This window comes from Simochromis diagramma, unplaced genomic scaffold (assembly GCF_900408965.1).
Source record: "Simochromis diagramma unplaced genomic scaffold, fSimDia1.1 OVJJ01000816.1, whole genome shotgun sequence".
Lineage (NCBI taxonomy): Eukaryota > Metazoa > Chordata > Actinopteri > Cichliformes > Cichlidae > Simochromis > Simochromis diagramma.
The window spans coordinates 1,626,362-1,645,391 of NW_024386908.1; the positions used below are offsets into that span (position 1 = coordinate 1,626,362).

The following is a 19,030-nucleotide window of genomic DNA, read 5'->3' on the forward strand; positions in this document are numbered from 1 at the left end:
GGGTGGGGCCAGGTTTCACAATGAGCTCACCCAAAACCCTGGCTGATTGTGACCCACACCCATTTTCACGCCTCGGCTCATGTGATTAGGTAGAGGATCATCAGGGGGTCCTTTGTCCCTCTTTGGGGGGAAACTCCCACTAGGTTTAAATCTGGGACTCTCCACCATTTGACCTTAGAACTGAGGAAGCTTCTCGGATGAGAGGTGAAACGTCTTCAAGCAACTTAAACAAGTCCAGACGCTTTTCTTTCCAAGCTCCTTAGACTATGATGACCTGGATGACTGAGAATCTTCATATTGAAAACACCACAAGGACACAACCACACAGTGCATGACACAAAGCATCAGTGTAAAATCTGAAACAAATGCTTCATGGTGGATCTTTGCAGATTTTAAAACTGAATCACTCATTTGACGAGAAAAGTCTCAGAAAAGTAGGATAAGACAACAAAAATGGGGTGCAGATTTGTTTTTATTGAGCCTGTAAAACATCGCTATTACTTCAACAATAAAGTACATTTACATTTGTAACTAAACTTCAAATGGGCGAATCATCATTCCCATCATTTATGTTAACTCTCTTAATTTTCTTGAAAACTAGGAAATCAACAGTAAGAATTTAACATACTAAATGATTACATTCTTGCTTTTACAAGTAAATACATGAGAACACACTCTGAGCAGCATCAGATTTCTACGAGTGTTACTTTGTTTGAACGACCACTGTTGGTTGAGACATGAAACCAGTTGCAACTGGTTGTGCAGGCATCATCATCACTCCTGGCTGAAAAGTTGGAATAGGCTGCATGTTGACAACAGTGTTATTCTGTATGTTGATGACAGTCGGGGTTTTCTTGCGATGCCTTAACTCACGATGCATCTGACACCAGGAGCACCACTCACAGAAACAGGAAATTGCAATGTCCTTACAGAGAGAGCCCTGCAGAAAGAGAATACAAGCATTACAGATGTGGTGTAATTCAGGTGGAGGAGCAGGTCATCTACCAACCAGAAGTTTGGTAGATCAGTCCCTGGCTCTTCTGGTCCACATGTCACAATATCCTTGCAGCAGATACTGAGTATGTGTGTGAATGTTTGACAAAAAACATTTAGGCATAGTTGAAATCAAATATGGATGTTTTTGATTCAGTGAGTGAGACTTGTAATTCCCACTAAGGCTACGTTCATACTGCAGGTCTTGATGCTCGATTCCGATTTTTTGATCAAATCCGATCTTTTTGTTTGCTCATTCACACTACAAATAAAATGTGACAGCAAACGCGCTCTAGTGTGAACGCTCAAAGCGGCCCGCATGCGCAAAAGAAGACATCACACACAACGCGCTCTGTTTAGACCCAGAGCAAAAAATATTGTTTTACTGATGGCCCTTAATATAAAGACTTCGGATTGTACATTTCCCAATTTTTGCTTTAAGTTATTGTGTTATTTACATAATAATGTAAATAACCTAATAATTATCCTTATTGCTGTTTTAGAGGAGCGGTGCTTCAAAGGATAGTTGCAGATTTCTGTCAGAATCTGCAGATTATACAGTACAAATAAAATGTTCACGTTGTCTTCCCAAGAGTTTCGCTGGATGGCCAGGCAGCGTTCACGATGTCTTCTCCGGCGGTGATAATTGGCGTCTGTCTTGTGTCAGTGATGTAAAAGACGGATTTAATGTGACATGACCGTTCAAACAGCAGTTGCTTTCTAAAACATCGGATATGTATCGGATTCAGTACCACATACGAAAGTGACCCAGATCGGATTTGTTCAGTGTCATCATCTCACGGTTCATACCTTGATGCCATATCTGTTTCGCATGGCAGCTCTTACAGACAAAACTGCAGGAGGAACACAAACCGGTATCCCAAAGGCTGCTAATACACCAGAGACACATATATCACATAAAGGGAGACAGTTGTTCTCTCCAAATCTTCCTGAAACAGTGCAGGCGAGACAGGGGCAGCACCAGAATCCATAGCAGCCTGAAAAACACAGAAACGCATCAACAAAGTGGTAACAAGTCTCAAAAGATGAAGGCAACACAAATCAGAACAACTTGTAGTCCTGGAAATACAAATATAATTTATGAGTCAATCATATTTAAATGGCTTCTTACAAGTACGTGCATCCTCAAAGCAGTCAAGGAGACCACTGTCCCAGTCTGTCAAGGGTTTTTCTGCCATTGTATGTTGAACTTCAACCACAGATACTGAACGATCACTCTGTGAAAGTAGAGAAGCAGAAAAAGCCAAATTAAATGAAACTCAAAATGTTAATTTTGAAGTTCTTTCTATCAAACTTGTTCACGAGACCTGAGACATTCAAATATTTGTAGCAATGGGAAAGTTTAAGTAGAGAAATAAAGTATATGTTGTGGACACATGCACATAGATATGAAACCAAAGTGCATGTTAAGGATATTGTGGTCATTTTGTAAGTCGTCAGTTAAGCTTGATTAATATATCCATAATTCACAAGACATTTTATATATCAAGGTAAAAATTCTACAGCATTACAGAAAGACACCCCCAAACATCGATAATGAACAAGCATTTGGGGATGAAGGAAGAACAAGCTTTCTATACACATCCAAGTGACTTTAAAACAAACAGCAATACGTGGTTGACATATCTCAAAAGTAAACATCTGAACAGGATATGTAGACTGGTTTAGAAGTGAAAGTATATTACGCTTACAGTTCAGACAGTGTAATCTACTTTAACTGTCCACTACACCAGACAGCTTAGAATTTGGATGTGGTCTGCCTTCGGGAATACTAATAACACACAAAACAGTTTACATAAACCTTAGATTTTTACAGTCACACCGTAATGATGACCTCTGTTTCTCCGACGAGGACTAATATACAAGATGCGCTGCGTGTACACATATGTATTTCCATGAAATTAAAAAGTGAAGGTTTTATCCACTTTTTAATTTCTTGGAAATGCATACATTTTCTTTACAAACTGCCTCTAGTATCATGGTACAAACAACTAAGTACTGACCACTAAGTTAATGTAAAATGAATTGAATGAAAACTGGAACATCTTACCTGCTATTGCTGGACACCCTTTGCGCACCTCTGAAACTTAATGAATAAAAGGATCCTTGGCTCTTTGGATAAGGAGTGTCAGTGGCATTTGGGCCAACACAAACAATGCTGCCAAGCCTGAAACTCTGGAAATGGAAACATGAAACTAAAAGTGACTTTCTATTATGTGGTAATCGCAGGGGCGATCGTGGCTCAAAGAGTTGGCAGTTCGTCTTGTAACTGGAAGGTTGCCGGTTTGAGCCCCGGCTCGGACAGTCTCGGTCGTTGTGTCCTTGGGCAAGACACTTCACCTACCGCCTACTGGTGTCGGCCAGAGGGGCCGATGGCGCGATATGGCAGCCTCGCTTCTGTCAGTCTGCCCCAGGGCAGCTGTGGCTACAACTGTAGCCTCCACCAGTGTGTGAATCAGAGGCGGAGCCAGAAATTTGAAACACCCGGGGCTTAGCCCTAAAGGATAGTATGCATGTGGGTTTTTTTTTTTTTTTTGGGGGGGGGGGGTTAGAAATGACTGAAAGATTGATAGGCTCTGTTTTGAGTTTTGTTCAAAAAAGAATGACTTCATATAGGGAAAAATATATATCACACATGCAGGACACCTTAAACTAGTTTTTTAATTAAGCAGCAGGGCAGAACAAAGTCGGGGCTGTATCAAGACACGAGGACTAAACCCCAATTCAACCAGACCCAGAACTGATCCGGAATTAAAACAGGACTACAACAGTTCAAAATCAGGACTACTTAGGACTTAACCAAGACAGAACCAGAACTAGATGATAGTAGCACTAAAAATCATCATAGACCTGCACTACACTTATTTTTTAATTCTACCAAAGTCCACTATTTAGATTGAGAAAAGTTTATATAATTATTTAGCCTTGTTGTGCAAACAAGCCTAATAAATGTTCAAGCTTAATAAATGTAGAATTTGAAAAATAGCAAACCTAAAAAGAAACACTAGGTACGAGATACATGAGGACCTATGATACGGTGATACTTTTGGTAAACAACCATTTGACTAACATGTGTGTCTCACCTGCTCTTGTTCATCTCTGTTCTGTCCTCATTCTCTCTCTCCCTCTCTGTTCCTCTCTCTCCCTCTCTGTTCCTCTCTCTCTGTTCCTCTCTCTCTGTTCCTCTCTCTCTGTTCCTCTCTCTCTGTTCCTCCCTCTCTCTCTGTTCCTCTCTCTCTCTCTCTCTGTTCCTCTCTCTCTCTCTCTCTGTTCCTCTCTCTCTCTCTCTGTTCCTCTCTCCCTCTTTGTGCTGACAATCATCAAATATACAGATATTTACAAACTCTTCAGATCAAAACACAAACACTTTTTTAATTGTAACATCAAATCAGACTAAATGTTTATTTTTTTAGATTGATAAATATAAAAAACATATTTGTTAACTTTAAGAGTAAAGAGAGAAACTATCTGTATTTCTTAATTGCAAATGGCACCAAATTGTATGCAAAACTGAGCCACACTTATGGAGCTCCACAGTTCTTTTCCTGGTGTTGTGGTTGACATCTCTTGATTTTCCCATGTCACAGAAACAGGCTCTGTGTTTTGCCTTATATGCATCCACAGGTGTGCCAGCAATTTACTCACATGGACTCTACTAACCTATCAGAAGCTTCTTCAGCTCAGAATGGAATCGTCTGGAGTTTTCTTATTAATTAACAATAAACTTAGTGTATATGTACTCCTAAATTTGATGAAAGTGATAAAAAATAGACAGCGCTGTCTCTCTTTATTCTGACATTTAACTAATTCAAAAGATATTTCAATATTTTTCTAAAACAAAAGTTTACTCTAAATTGATGTTGTACAGTAAAAATGTTTTCTCCCTAAAGTGTATGTAAATATCTGGTTACAAATATGAATATCCTGCTGTGTACTCAAATCCCTCTTGTTTTGCATAGAAATATACTGAACAACATACAAAGCATAATATATAAAATAGCATTTACCTGAGTTTTTTCTTTGAAATAACCCTCTAATGTCCATTCTTATATTTCAGTACATAACTGAAACCGATTTAGTCGGGGAGGGTAAGAACTGAAAATATGAAATAAACACACGTAAGCTAAGACTCTCTAAAAAAAAAGCATCTGTTCGGCTTTTCATTTCGCCATTTGTTGATTCACTTGAAGAGCAAGTAACGTAATATTGGTCAAGTGATCAGTTTGATATCAATCTTTCGTGATGCACCGTCATATTTACATTATTTGTACAGTACGAATGATTTGCTTTGGTACCTGCTCAAACTTAAGCTCTCCTTAGTATGGCTGGCTCCGTCTCTCCAACAGCGCACACAGGTAGCAGCTGCCCCGCCCCCTCGCTCAGTCGCTTAGTGCCTGAGCTCGGATCATACCAATATCAGGGGGGATTCACGCACAGTCGTAAATTCCCACAGTGTGCACTATGTGCTTCGAATATTGTGTGTACTTTTTGTTTTATACAGTTGTCAGCCAGACATCTAACTATGAAAAAATTACACTCCAAAATACCCCGGGCTTCTGACAAAACAACCCGGGCTTAAGCCCAGTAAGCCACCCCCACGCTCCGCCCCTGGTGTGAATGTGAGAGTGAATGAATAGTGGAATTGTAAAGTGCTTTGAGGGCCCCGAAAAGCGCTATATAAATGCAATCCATTATTATTATTATTAATAATATTATTATTATTATTATTATTATTATTATTATTATTATTATTATTAATAACTGCATTCCAGGTGGTTTTTAAAGGAAAAGCAAAAACAACCGAAAAGGGTGCTTATTATAAAAGAGAGTCCTAAGTGGTAAAAGAAAAATAAACAGTTAGGTGTTATTCAGTTGCTTTTTGGAACAGGAACTAAGAATTATAATTATCATGTTTTTCTTCTTATCTTAAGAATCCTCAAAATGCCGATCTGTAACTTTGATACATATGTGACCACACCATGCCAGTGTTACACACATAGGGAATTGATAAGAATTTAGCGGTTCTTATTCCAACATTGATATCCCTCATTGATTAAAATCCTTATTGATTCTTGTCAATGGAAAATTGTATTTAGTAGTCAGTATAATCTTTTAATGATATAAGTTTGCATATGGTAGAATACTGCATGTAATCATTTGTGTTTAGAAGTATATAGTTGGTGGCATATTGAAAGAATGTCTCATTCTAGGAGGTCTGTAACATTCCAGGGTGTTCTGGCGTTCACCCCCACATCCTAGGAGCATGGGAGAGGTCGTACCTTGTTTTATTGTTTTACGGTAGGATTAACGTAGCTATGTCAGTTTTAGTCTAAGTGCCTTCTTTACATATAGATGAACTGTTGGATTTTCCAGACCAGCAGGTTAAGGGAAGTCGTTTATGGGGTCACACACACACACACACACACGCGCACGCACACACACACACACGTACACCTCCACATTCCAATGTAAGAAACAAAAGCTCACTGAAGTATAAATAAAGACTGGGGCAGTTTCTCAGCACGAGTCTCAGTTCTGGAGGCTGCCCTTGCTAGCAAGAAGTTCTGTGTGTTTCTCTTCTCTCAGTCTCTACTGAAGAAGTGTTTTAGAGTATACCTCTTAACAATTCTCATTTGCTCCAGTTTGAGAGTCACCACCATCTCTAAGTAGCATATCAACGACATTACATTCATGCAAACTAATTACACGGTGCGTGGTCAAATGTTTGTGAATGTTGTTTTCCCTCTTTGTTGTGATCAGTGTTGGGGTCATAACTCCAAAATAGAAAAGTAAAAAAGTTGTTACACATATTACACAGAACACTTTTCTTAAAAGTAGTGCAGTATGTTACTTATTACACCCATGAGAAAGACATGTTGTACTACTCGTTGTTACTTTCCTGTTACTATGTAAAATGATTTGAAACACAGTGTCTAATAATTGTGTGGATGCCGTAGGCAAAAGTGCTATGACTTTTGGTGCTCATAACTTCTATACTTTTTGAGATATTGAATTTTTTTTGCAATATTTTTTGCCTATTTCTGCATATTATCAGTGGCCTCACTGATTTTCCTTGCCGGGTTGACCTGTGTTTTAGCTCAGTGAGATGAGCATCCGTTCTCTGAGTGGGAGGCCTGGGTTCAAATCCCGCTTATGGCAACATTTCTTTCAGTCAACAGTTAAACTTTTTTAACTCTTTTCAACACAAATTTAAGCTTTTTCACCCCTTTTCAGCACATTTTTCAGTTTTTTTCACCACTTTTCAGCACAAATATCAGCTTTTTCAACTGTTTTCAGCAAAAACCTCTTTTCAGCAGAATTCTGCTCATTCAACTCTTTTCAGCAGAAATTCTGCTGATTGAACTCTTTTCAGCAAAATTTTCAGTTTTTTCTGCTGTTTTCAGAAAAAACCTATTTTCAGCAGAAATTCTGCTGATTCACCTCTTTTCTGCAAAGTTTTCAGCCTTTTCACCTCTTATCAGCACAATTCTCAGCCACTTCTGCTCATTTCAGCACAATTGTCAGTCTCTCCACCACTTCTTTGTGAGAAAGAGTTTGGCGCAGTGAGATGAATAGCCGCCTACAGACCAGAAGGGCCAGGTTCGAATCCTGCTCAGGGCAACATTTTTTTTTAATGTAGTATTTCTGCCAAGTCATAGAATTACTGCAATTTCATAGTTTTTTTTAGGAAATCTGTTATGTTATAGTATTACTACTAAGTCATAGTATTTCTGCCAAATCATAGTCAGTAAGGGGCTGACTGTTTACTAATCGCATCAGTGTAAATAGGTCATCTCTTGTGTTGGAGTGCCCTCTTGTGGCGCCTTTTGGGTAGTGCCTTAGTAAACGTGAACCAAGCAAAAACCTCTTTTCAGCAGAATTCTGCTGATGGAACTCTTTTCAGCAGACTTTTCAGAATTTTCACCTCTTTTCTGCCCAAATTCTGCTTATTCACCTCTTCAGACAAATTTTCAGCCTTTTCACCTCTTATCAGCACAATTCTCAGCAGCTTCTGCTCATCATTCAGCACAATTGTCAGTCTCTCCACCTCCGCTTTGTGAGAATGACTTTGGCTCAGTGAGATGAGTAGCTGCCTTGAGACCAGAAGGGCCAGGTTCGAATCCTGCTCAGGGCAACATTTTTTCAACTTTTTCAGCTTTTTTCAGCAGACATCTTCAGCGTTAAGGCATCCACACAGCATTTTCGCAGGAAATGCAAATTTTTCTAGTTGCCAATTAACATTATAAACCTGTGGCTACAGCCCCACACACCAACACTAGTCCCTGTCCTAATGAGGACACACATGTTCTTTCTCTTAGTATTTAAGTATGAACGCCGACAACACAAAGCAAAGATAAAAACCACCACGGAGAGACTTCAAAGCAATAATTCTACTTTATAACCATGATGATGAACGTTAGATAGAAAGCATTTACGTAGAAAGAGCTTAGAAAGAAAGTGCTTGTGTGAATGGGTGAATGAGGCAAACTGCGTAAAGCGCTTTGGAGAGCTCAGATGCAGTAGAAAAATGATATATAAGAACCAGTCCATTTACCATAACTGTCCCACAACCTGGTCAAGGAATGGGCTCAGCCTCGACAAAGAACTTATTTTCAAAACTAGTTCCCCTCTTCTTGCTGTTTAACTTTATCCTTGAATGCTAACTGTTAAACATCAGGGATCACCCGAAAATTTGCAGTATTTAGGGGTTTTAAGGGTTTTCCCTCGAAACCTTAGACTTCCTTGCCACACTGATGAGCTTTGTCATTCCTCATATCAGGGTCTTTCATAAGGAGAACTATTCTAGTCAATGCGGAAACAGAAGTCTGTCAACAGTTTTAGTTGCGAAAACACTGATCAATGGGCAGATCTCTGCATCATGTTCTGGTTTGACCAGATCAAACATACTTCATGTCTCAGATGTAAATAGCTGCTGTTAGAACTTCAGGAACCAAGGATGAGTGAAAAAACTTGTCTTGGTGTACTTGCTGGTGTACTTCTCATGTATTTACTTGCAGACTTGCTGTTATTCGCCCTGTCGCAATGTTAGCTAAGTTGTGATCCTTTGAAACATGGTGCCACTGAGTCTGTGTAGTGGAAGTACTAATTCTTGAGACTTTTTTGGGTACATACATTTAAAACCTTCGTGAAGAGTCATTGGTGTAATATAAAGCGTGCAACTCAAGCTTCATCAAGGCACCAGCTTGGTTTTTACCATGATGAATCCATTAAGAGCAAGGGCAGCGTTGATGAAAGCTGTAATTTCAATCAACAACTCATCTGAGAAGAAACAGTGCTCTTGTTGCTGCATTGAGAACAGAGGCAATGAGACATAAGGTCTGGGTATGTACAGGAGTTCGACCTCTAAAAGGGAGTCTTTCTGTGCATTCCATTTCTTTTCTTTGGCAGTCACATGGATCAGTGGTAAGGTCTTGGATGTTAGCCTTGCACTGTACAGTGATGTACAGCTATAGAGGATGCGCCTGATAAATGAAGGATCGTTCTTGCTTAGAAGCCTGGAAGATTAAGGTCTCATATTCAAGGATCCAGCTTAGTCCAAGGCCACATTGAAGAGGTGAAGAATATGTCCCTATGTCTGTGTCTGAAGACCTTTGCCAGGTCATCAGCTGGCAGTTTTGTGTAGCTGTAAATCTGACTTAGCTAATGTCTTCTGTATTTTCTTTAAAAGCCTGACAGCCTCAATTTCTGTCAGGAGTAAGGTCAGATCATCATCAGCGTAAGCATTCCAGATAACAAATTCCTTTGGTTCTGCTACTCTGGTTCTCCTGCTCGAACTTTTCTTAAACCATAGTTGACTGATTATTTAATCGTTTTGTTCAGGGTTTAGTTCTTTACATCAGTATTTATTGTAGCTTGAAGAGTTTCTCGTGTGCAGAGGTGTTAAAAAACTATATTCCTGGTGCACAGACGGTAACTGAAATGTTGACTATTGAAAACTGCCTGTTTCATTACTTGTGTTGGTCCACCATCTTGTGGTGTATTTAAGAACTGTTTTTAATATATTTTTGCATTCTTAGCACAATAAGGAGAATGCATTTCCTTAACAGGACTGTAGTGTGAATGTAGGGGTAGCTGTAGCTGTAGCTCAGGTAAGCAGTTCGATCTCCGTGTGCTCCAGTCTGCATGCCAAGTGTCCTTGACGAGATACTAATCCCAAGTTGCTCTCCGGTGCGTCCATTGGAATATGAATGCATGTGAATGTTAGATAGAAAGCACTTACATAGAAAGAGCATTTAAAAAGATTACTGGTGTGAATGGATGAATGAGGCAAGCTGTGTAAAGTGCTTTGAGTGCTCAGAGTAGAAAAGCATTACATAAGAACAAGTCCATTTACCATGTGTGGGGCCTGTTGCTCTGACCTATACAACACAAATATTTCTTATTTGCATTGTAATATCTTGTTGTTTTTTTTATTCCTGTTCTCAGAAATCACACCATGTCAAACCCTTGTACACAGTCACAGTGAAAATACAACTTACATCAACAGTGAATTAGAATTACACACTCATATCCACACCAACATATCATATTCAGCATAGAACAGACAAGTAATTGTTTTATAGACCTGCAGGACATTTCTTAAAGGGTTGTTTATTGATAAAAAATAAATTTAGAGTAATTCCAGACTAGGGATCAATATTGCTACTCTTCAACGAGCAGCATTCACAGACCGGGGTGAGGTGACTGACAGCTAACATCTTTTTAATATTTAATAGATACTAAGAATCATCACGAAAACACGCACGCACACACACATAATGAATGCTCTTGGTCCCCTTTCAACGTTTGTGAAACCATCTATCAGGAACCTAGGGATAACCTTCGATCCTGCTCTTACATTGGATACTCACGTCAAATCTCTGGTTCGGTCTTGCTTTTATCATTTAAGAAATATTTCTAAATTGAGCCCCATAATAGCTCATACTGAACTGGAGATTGTTATTCATGCTTTTATTTCATCACGACTGGACTATTGCAATTCACTGTTTACATGTCTAAACAAGAGTTCCCTGGAGCGTCTGCAGACTGTCCAAAATGCTGCAGCAAGGCTTCTGACGAAAACATCGAAATACTCACATATAACACCGCTGCTTATACAGTTACACTGGCTCCCTGTCGAATTCAGAGTCCACTTTAAGATTCTGGTTCTCACATTTAAGGCTCTTCAAGAACAAGCACCATCATACATCATTGAACTCTTACAGCCCTATGCCCCTAGTAGGTCTCTGAGGTCTTGTGGTCAGGGCCTACTTGTTATTAAGTATACGAGACTGAAAACTAGGGGTGATCGAGCTTTTGCTACTGTGGCCGCCAGACTGTGGAATTCTCTTCCTCAGAACTTAAGATCTGCTGATTCACTGATTACTTTTAAAAAACAGCTAAAAACACATCTTTTTAAAATTGCATTTTGTTAACTTTTGACTGTACTTCGTCTTTTTAATCTGTGTCTATACCTTGTAAAGCACTTTGTGATCTCTTATCTAGAAATGTGCTATATAAATAAAATTTTACTTACTTACTTACTTACGTTGGGTATTCATATCTTGTGGGGACATATAATTGACATAATGCTTTCCCTACCCCCTTACCCTAACCCTAACCATGAAAAATGAATGCCTAACCCTAACCCTTACCCAGTGGCGGTCCTAGCCTGTTTGGTGCCCTGCGCAAACACACCCTCTGGCAACGACACAGGAAATCATTCCTGCCTGTGGCCATCTCACTCTACATCTCCTCCATCTAGTGGAGATATCATCTGAATTTCAGGAGCGGGATCACTCCTCCTTCACGCCCCCTCCGGCCTCAGGCTATAAGCCGTCGCCAGTCCCCTTCAAGGCCTTCCCCATACCGCAGCACTATTCACACTTCCTCATCCCTCATCGCCCATTGTTACCAAGGATGTGGTCCCTGCTAGTGAAATACACTGTAAACACTGCAATAGTTACAGCCATTTTACACACACTCTTTTCTACTCTCTAATGTTCTTGTCAATTTTCTTGATATTTATTTATAATCACTTCTGTTCATTCTTGATATTTATAATTGAGTGATCTGTATATATTAGTGCTATTTCCTAAACGTGTAAAATCTGTAAGACAATGTATTGTTTGGAGTTGGTCTGTTACTGTTACTATTTTTAGTTCTATTTTTCTTCTTGGATCAAATGTAACCCTCATAATTTCCTTAGGGATTAATAAAGTATTCTGATTCTGATTGTTTCAGGATGAGCTGCCATTATCCAATGACACACCTGCTTACCTGTATCTTTTGCTCATTTCTTCTCCTCTTCTTTTCTTGTTTTTCTAAACTGAGGACCTGATGGCTTTGAACTTTTCTTGTCCATCTTCCATTGGTTTTAATTTTGCACTCCAGTATGAACACCCATCCCTCAACCCGAGGATCACCACAACATAACCTAATAGACCTACACCTTAGTTCACAGATTCACTTTGTCTAGGGTTTATTTCTGGGATTTCGCACAACCCAGGATTCAAATCATGAATACATAATGGGCTTGGATTTACAACATTATGAATGAAATGTGCTCTATTTTGTAGCAGGGTTAGTTTGATGCTTTTTCGTTCTTTTTCCAGATTCAGTCTTTTGTGTTCTGCTAACCTGTATTTATTTATTTATTGTTGTAGCAGGAACTCTGAGCTCTTGTCTTTGTGTAAATGGAAATAATTTGGACAGACTGCATGACATCAAACATCAGTATAAAGTCTGAAAGAAAAGTTTTATGATGGACTTTTGCCATAGTTGGCTACAAAAATGAGCCCTGAAACTTTGATTTCATCTTTGTATCTGATTTCGTCATTTTACTATTTTTTACCAAATGAATCTCAGAACTATAGTGAATCACCAACTCTCACTATCATCATCATTTCTCAAAATATAACTGTTAAAGGAAAAAATATTGAGGATTATTAGGAAAATAATACAAATAATTGATCATACAATTCAATTAAAAATTATTAGAGGCTCTGATTTCACTGATAAATACATTAAAGCTAACTCAGAGCAGTGCCACTGTGAGTACATAACACCTCCTGGGTTAAGCAACAAAACCAGCTGTGGGTGGTTGTGCAGACACCATCACCACTGGTAGCTGTGCAACTGGAACAGGCTGCATGTTGTAAACAGTGTTGTTCTCTATAGTGATTACAGTCGGGGTTTTCTTGCGATGCTTTAACTCACGATGCATCTGACACCAGGAGCATAAGGCACAGAAACAGGAAACTGCAATGTCCTTACAGAGAGAGCCCTGCAGAAAGAGAATACAAGCATTACTTTGCTTTTTCTTTCCACTTTTAGTTCAGAGTATGTCATCGTCTTGCGCTTTATACCTTGATGCCATATCTGTTTCGCATGGCAGCCCTTACAGACAAAACTGCTGGTGGAACACAGAGGGGTATCCCACAGGCTGCTAATGCAGCAGAACCAAGTATGTCACATAAAGGGAGACAGTAGTTCTCTCCAAATCTTCCTGAAACGGTGCAGGCGAGGCATGGGCCGCACCAGAATCCATAGCAACCTGAAAAACACAGAAACACGTCAATAAAGTGGTAACAAGTCTCAAAAGATGAAGACGATACAAATGAGAAAAAACCTGTAGTCCTGAAAACACAAATACAATTTATGAGTCAATCAACTTTAACTGGCTTCTTACAAGTATGTGCATCCTCAAAGCAGTCACAAAGACCACTGTCCCAGTCTGTCAAGGGTTTCTCTGCCATTGTGTGCCAAGATGCTATAGGATTTCTCTGTGAAAGTAGAGGAGCGGGTAAACCAAAGTTAAAGAAATGCATCTGCAGAAAGAACCGTCTGTTGTGTAGGACATCTAGGCAGTAGATGATCAGATTAGATTCTGGAGCACCTTGTAGCAAAGCTTGTTCATCAGAAACCTTAAATTCTTAAAATATTTGTTCCAGCGATCGCTAAGATTAACTACGAAAAATAGAAAGAAGAAGAACACTGTACTGTATGTTGGCTACAATTCAAATATATATACATGTAAAAAAAAAAAAGCTTTCTACCTCAGAAAATTACATAGTTCTTTCGATTAGAAGCAGCATCTTTTTATGGTTGAATAAACACAAACAAACTGAAACTATAGGCTCGGAGAAATGAAATGAAAAGTGCATTGTCTGTAATTCTTCAGTTAAATCTGATTTATACATCCTTGATTCCAAAGACTAAGATTGAGCTTTAAAAACGCAACAGCGTCAGACAGAAAAACACCAGAAACACCACGAGGTAAAACACTGACTTTCCTAAAACATCCAAGTTCATTTTAAACAGTCACGAGGTTGAGAGTACAGTTCAATATAAACTGACCTCTACACAAGACAGCTTACAGTCTGCAGCCCTGCATATAATTCACCTTTGCAGATAAACAGTTACCAATACAGAGGGTCAATAATAAACAGGAAAAAAAACACTCATCTCTTTCTAAGAATGTATCAATTTACATAAACTTACATACATTTTAGTCCCTCTGTCATCACATCTCCTACAGCATTACACATCCAGTATTACACCGTGAACCATAAAGGAATCACACTAAACGGTAAATGATGTAAATTTCATTGTAGAAAAGTGGAAGGTCTTACCTGGTCTTACTGGACTCCCTGTGTGCACCTGTGATAAGGAATATAGGAAAGGATGTACCTTGTGATGGGAGTGGCTTAGAGTTGCCATTGGCTTGACACAAAAATGCTGCAAAACCTGAAACTATAGAAACAGAGAAAGGAAATCAAAAGATCATGCCCAGAAGTTCCTCTATATTTTTAATGAACTTTTCTCTTTGTGTTTTAAGTGCGTTCAAGTTCATTTTAAGCATACTGTAACGTTCACAAGAACCAGACGGTTGGGGTCTCAGTTTGTCCGTTTATTTGGCACATAAGCCAGCGGGTTGTTAACTCAGGGGGAAGCGCTCTCGAACTACACCTCTCTTCAGCCTGGCACACACACACAGAACAACCAGGTCCCCCCACCCCTTCCTGTACACCACAACCAAACATGAATCTTAAAGGAACAACAACAGTGTGCAGAGATCACCAACATGTCACTGTACAATAACATTTAACCATCGTTACACTGCCCCCCCAGCAATAAGTTCCTCGTCCCCGAGGGAACGACACAGTCTCTGAGGCGGGGTGGTAGCCTACGTTCCCTCCTTGACCTCCTGAGCCCCTGAGGTGGACGCGGAGCTTCGGGGCTTTGGGGTGGAGAGTCCGAGGGAGGGGAACGCAGCCCCGGTCGGGGGTCCCTCTGAGCAGGGTCACGGACGCTCTGTACACGTCCCTCTGGAAAGGAGGGGAGGGACTGCCCTCTGTAGGGGGCCATCCGGTCTCTGTGCAGCGCTACTATCCTCCCCCTAGGAGGCAACTGCACCCTGTAAACAACCTCCCCTACTCGCTCTAGGACGCTGCAAGGCCCCACCCAGCTGCTATCCAGTTTAGGACACCGTCCCTTCTTCCTCTTTGGGCTGTAGACCCACACCAGCTCCCCAGCATGGAAGTGCCTCCCCTTAGTGGTGATGTCGTAATCCCACTTCTGACACCAATGTAACGTTCACAAGAACCAGACGGTTGGGGTCTCAGTTTGTCCGTTTATTTGGCACATAAGCCAGCGGGTTGTTAACTCAGGGGGAAGCGCTCTCGAACTACACCTCTCTTCAGCCTGGCACACACACACAGAACAACCAGGTCCCCCCACCCCTTCCTGTACACCACAACCAAACATGAATCTTAAAGGAACAACAACAGTGTGCAGAGATCACCAACATGTCACTGTACAATAACATTTAACCATCGTTACAATACAAACAAATGCAACATCTATATGTCTGTTCAAGATAAATGTCAAAAAACATACACATAGAAATTTACTTTAAAAAAAGTTTCCTTTTATTGTTGTTGTGTTTCTTAAAAAAACAAACAGAAACTGCTGATAATAGTCATGATCATGTTCAAGTCTCAGGGTGTGACCAGAGGCGGAGCCAGACATTTGAAACACCCGGGGCTTAGCCCTAAAGGATAGTATGCATGTGGGTTTTTTTTTTTTTTTGGGGGGGGGGGGGGGGTTAGAAATGACTGAAAGATTGATAGGCTCTGTTTTGAGTTTTGTTCAAAAAAGAATGACTTCATATAGGGAAAAATATATATCACACATGCAGGACACCTTAAACTAGTTTTTTAATTAAGCAGCAGGGCAGAACAAAGTCGGGGCTGTATCAAGACACGAGGACTAAACCCCAATTCAACCAGACCCAGAACTGATCCGGAATTAAAACAGGACTACAACAGTTCAAAATCAGGACTACTTAGGACTTAACCAAGACAGAACCAGAACTAGATGATAGTAGCACTAAAAATCATCATAGACCTGCACTACACTTATTTTTTAATTCTACCAAAGTCCACTATTTAGATTGAGAAAAGTTTATATAATTATTTAGCCTTGTTGTGCAAACAAGCCTAATAAATGTTCAAGCTTAATAAATGTAGAATTTGAAAAATAGCAAACCTAAAAAGAAACACTAGGTACGAGATACATGAGGACCTATGATACGGTGATACTTTTGGTAAACAACCATTTGACTAACATGTGTGTCTCACCTGCTCTTGTTCATCTCTGTTCTGTCCTCTTTCTCTCTCTCCCTCTCTGTTCCTCTCTCTCCCTCTCTGTTCCTCTCTCTCTGTTCCTCTCTCTCTCTGTTCCTCTCTCTCTGTTCCTCCTCTCTCTCTGTTCCTCTCTCTCTCTCTCTGTTCCTCTCTCTCTCTCTCTCTGTTCCTCTCTCTCTCTCTCTCTGTTCCTCTCTCTCTCTCTCTGTTCCTCTCTCCCTCTCTGTGCTGACAATCATCAAATATACAGATATTTACAAACTCTTCAGATCAAAACACAAACACTTTTTTAATTGTAACATCAAATCAGACTAAATGTTTATTTTTTTAGATTGATAAATATAAAAAACATATTTGTTAACTTTAAGAGTAAAGAGAGAAACTATCTGTATTTCTTAATTGCAAATGGCACCAAATTGTATGCAAAACTGAGCCACACTTATGGAGCTCCACAGTTCTTTTCCTGGTGTTGTGGTTGACATCTCTTGATTTTCCCATGTCACAGAAACAGGCTCTGTGTTTTGCCTTATATGCATCCACAGGTGTGCCAGCAATTTACTCACATGGACTCTACTAACCTATCAGAAGCTTCTTCAGCTCAGAATGGAATCGTCTGGAGTTTTCTTATTAATTAACAATAAACTTAGTGTATATGTACTCCTAAATTTGATGAAAGTGATAAAAAAATAGACAGCTCTGTCTCTCTTTATTCTGACATTTAACTAATTCAAAAGATATTTCAATATTTTTCTAAAACAAAAGTTTACTCTAAATTGATGTTGTACAGTAAAAATGTTTTCTCCCTAAAGTGTATGTAAATATCTGGTTACAAATATGAATATCCTGCTGTGTACTCAAATCCCTCTTGTTTTGCATAGAAATATACTGAACAACATACAAAGCATAATATATAAAATAGCATTTACCTGAGTTTTTTCTTTGAAAGAACCCTCTAATGTCCATTCTTATATTTCAGTACATAACTGAAACCGATTTAGTCGGGGAGGGTAAGAACTGAAAATATGAAATAAACACACGTAAGCTAAGACTCTCTAAAAAAAAAGCATCTGTTCGGCTTTTCATTTCGCCATTTGTTGATTCACTTGAAGAGCAAGTAACGTAATATTGGTCAAGTGATCAGTTTGATATCAATCTTTCGTGATGCACCGTCATATTTACATTATTTGTACAGTACGAATGATTTGCTTTGGTACCTGCTCAAACTTAAGCTCTCCTTAGTATGGCTGGCTCCGTCTCTCCAACAGCGCACACAGGTAGCAGCTGCCCCGCCCCCTCGCTCAGTCGCTTAGTGCCTGAGCTCGGATCATACCAATATCAGGGGGGATTCACGCACAGTCGTAAATTCCCACAGTGTGCACTATGTGCTTCGAATATTGTGTGTACTTTTTGTTTTATACAGTTGTCAGCCAGACATCTAACTATGAAAAAATTACACTCCAAAATACCCCGGGCTTCTGACAAAACAACCCGGGCTTAAGCCCAGTAAGCCACCCCCACGCTCCGCCCCTGGGTGTGACTTAGATGTGACTGTTAACGTACACAGGTACGTTAAATTTCTCCAGACTTTTTTAGGGGTCTGATAGTTTGAATAAAGACATTTAGCTGTCATATCAAAAGCAGCGTCAGCTTTGTAATTCAAGTAGAGAATCAACAGTTTCTTTATTCATTCATGTATTTATTTATTTTGAAATTTAGTACCAGCTGTTCCTTCCTAGTTGTTTTGTGTTTGAATCTCTTGGTTCAAGAGATCCCCATGTATGCTGCTATCTGCGTTCCCTGTCTTTGTCCTTCGTCCTGTTTTGCAGTCCCTACACACACACACACACACACACACACACACACACACACACACACAAAAAAAATTCCCCACTCGCCAGAGGCCTGGGAGCTTGAGGGTCCTGCGCAGTATCTTAGCTGTTCCCAGGACTGCACTCCTCTGGACAGAGATCTCCGATGTTGTTCCCGGGATCAGCTGGAGCCACTCGCCTAGCTTGGGAGACGGCCGTAGTGATCGATGTAGCGGTTCCGAATGACAGCAATATCAGGAATAAGGAACACGAGAAGCTGGAGAAATACCAAGGGCTCAGAGAAGAGCTCGAGAGGATGTGGAGGGTGAAGGTAACAGTGGTCCCCGTGGTAATCTGAGCACTAGGTGCGGTGACTCCCAAGCTAGGTGAGTGGCTCCAGCAGATCCCGGGAATAACATCGGAGATCTCTGTCCAGAAGAGCGCAGTCCTGGGAACAGCTAAGATACTGTGCAGGACCCTCAAGCTCCCAGGCCTCTGGTAGAGGACCCGAGCTTGAAGGATAAACCGCCCGTAGGGGCGTGCTGGGTGTTTTTTTTT

The 19,030-nt window shown here is 40.1% G+C and overlaps 1 protein-coding gene across 7 annotated transcripts; it reads right to left on the bottom strand.

Moving 5' to 3' along the window:
- Positions 1-454: 454 nt before the first annotated feature.
- LOC120735677 (cornifelin-like) lies at positions 455-18,559 on the bottom strand. 7 transcript variants are annotated; one of them, XR_005696330.1, is made up of 5 exons: positions 4,098-4,140; positions 3,065-3,189; positions 2,126-2,231; positions 1,804-1,991; positions 455-940 (listed from the first exon to the last, which is right to left on the bottom strand). XR_005696330.1 is itself a non-coding variant. In XM_040035214.1 (4 exons), exons 2-4 carry the CDS (start codon positions 2,190-2,192, stop codon positions 704-706), a joined length of 492 nt encoding a protein of 163 aa, XP_039891148.1. In that variant the 5' UTR covers positions 2,193-2,231; positions 3,065-3,333; the 3' UTR covers positions 455-703. The 7 variants fall into 7 exon arrangements, 4 of the variants coding, with proteins under 4 accessions (XP_039891148.1, XP_039891146.1, XP_039891149.1 ...); XR_005696331.1 differs by lacking the exons at positions 455-940; positions 1,804-1,991; positions 2,126-2,231; positions 3,065-3,189; positions 4,098-4,140 and adding exons at positions 12,754-13,300; positions 13,383-13,570; positions 13,706-13,799; positions 14,649-14,769; positions 18,384-18,559; XM_040035214.1 differs by lacking the exon at positions 4,098-4,140 and having other exon boundaries at positions 3,065-3,333.
- Between the last annotated feature and the right edge of the window lie 471 nt (positions 18,560-19,030).

Excerpts from the sequence above, each read along its gene's own strand:
- LOC120735677 (XM_040035212.1), bottom strand. The coding sequence starts at position 13,844 with ATGCATTTCTTTAACTTTGGTTTACCCGCTCCTCTACTTTCACAGAGA. Across the intron at positions 1,992-13,705 it reads CTTTGAGGATGCACATACTT|GCTGCTATGGATTCTGGTGC; the intron begins GTAAGAAGCCAG and ends TGTGTTTTTCAG. Across the intron at positions 941-1,803 it reads GAAACAGATATGGCATCAAG|GGCTCTCTCTGTAAGGACAT; the intron begins GTATGAACCGTG and ends CTCTTTCTGCAG.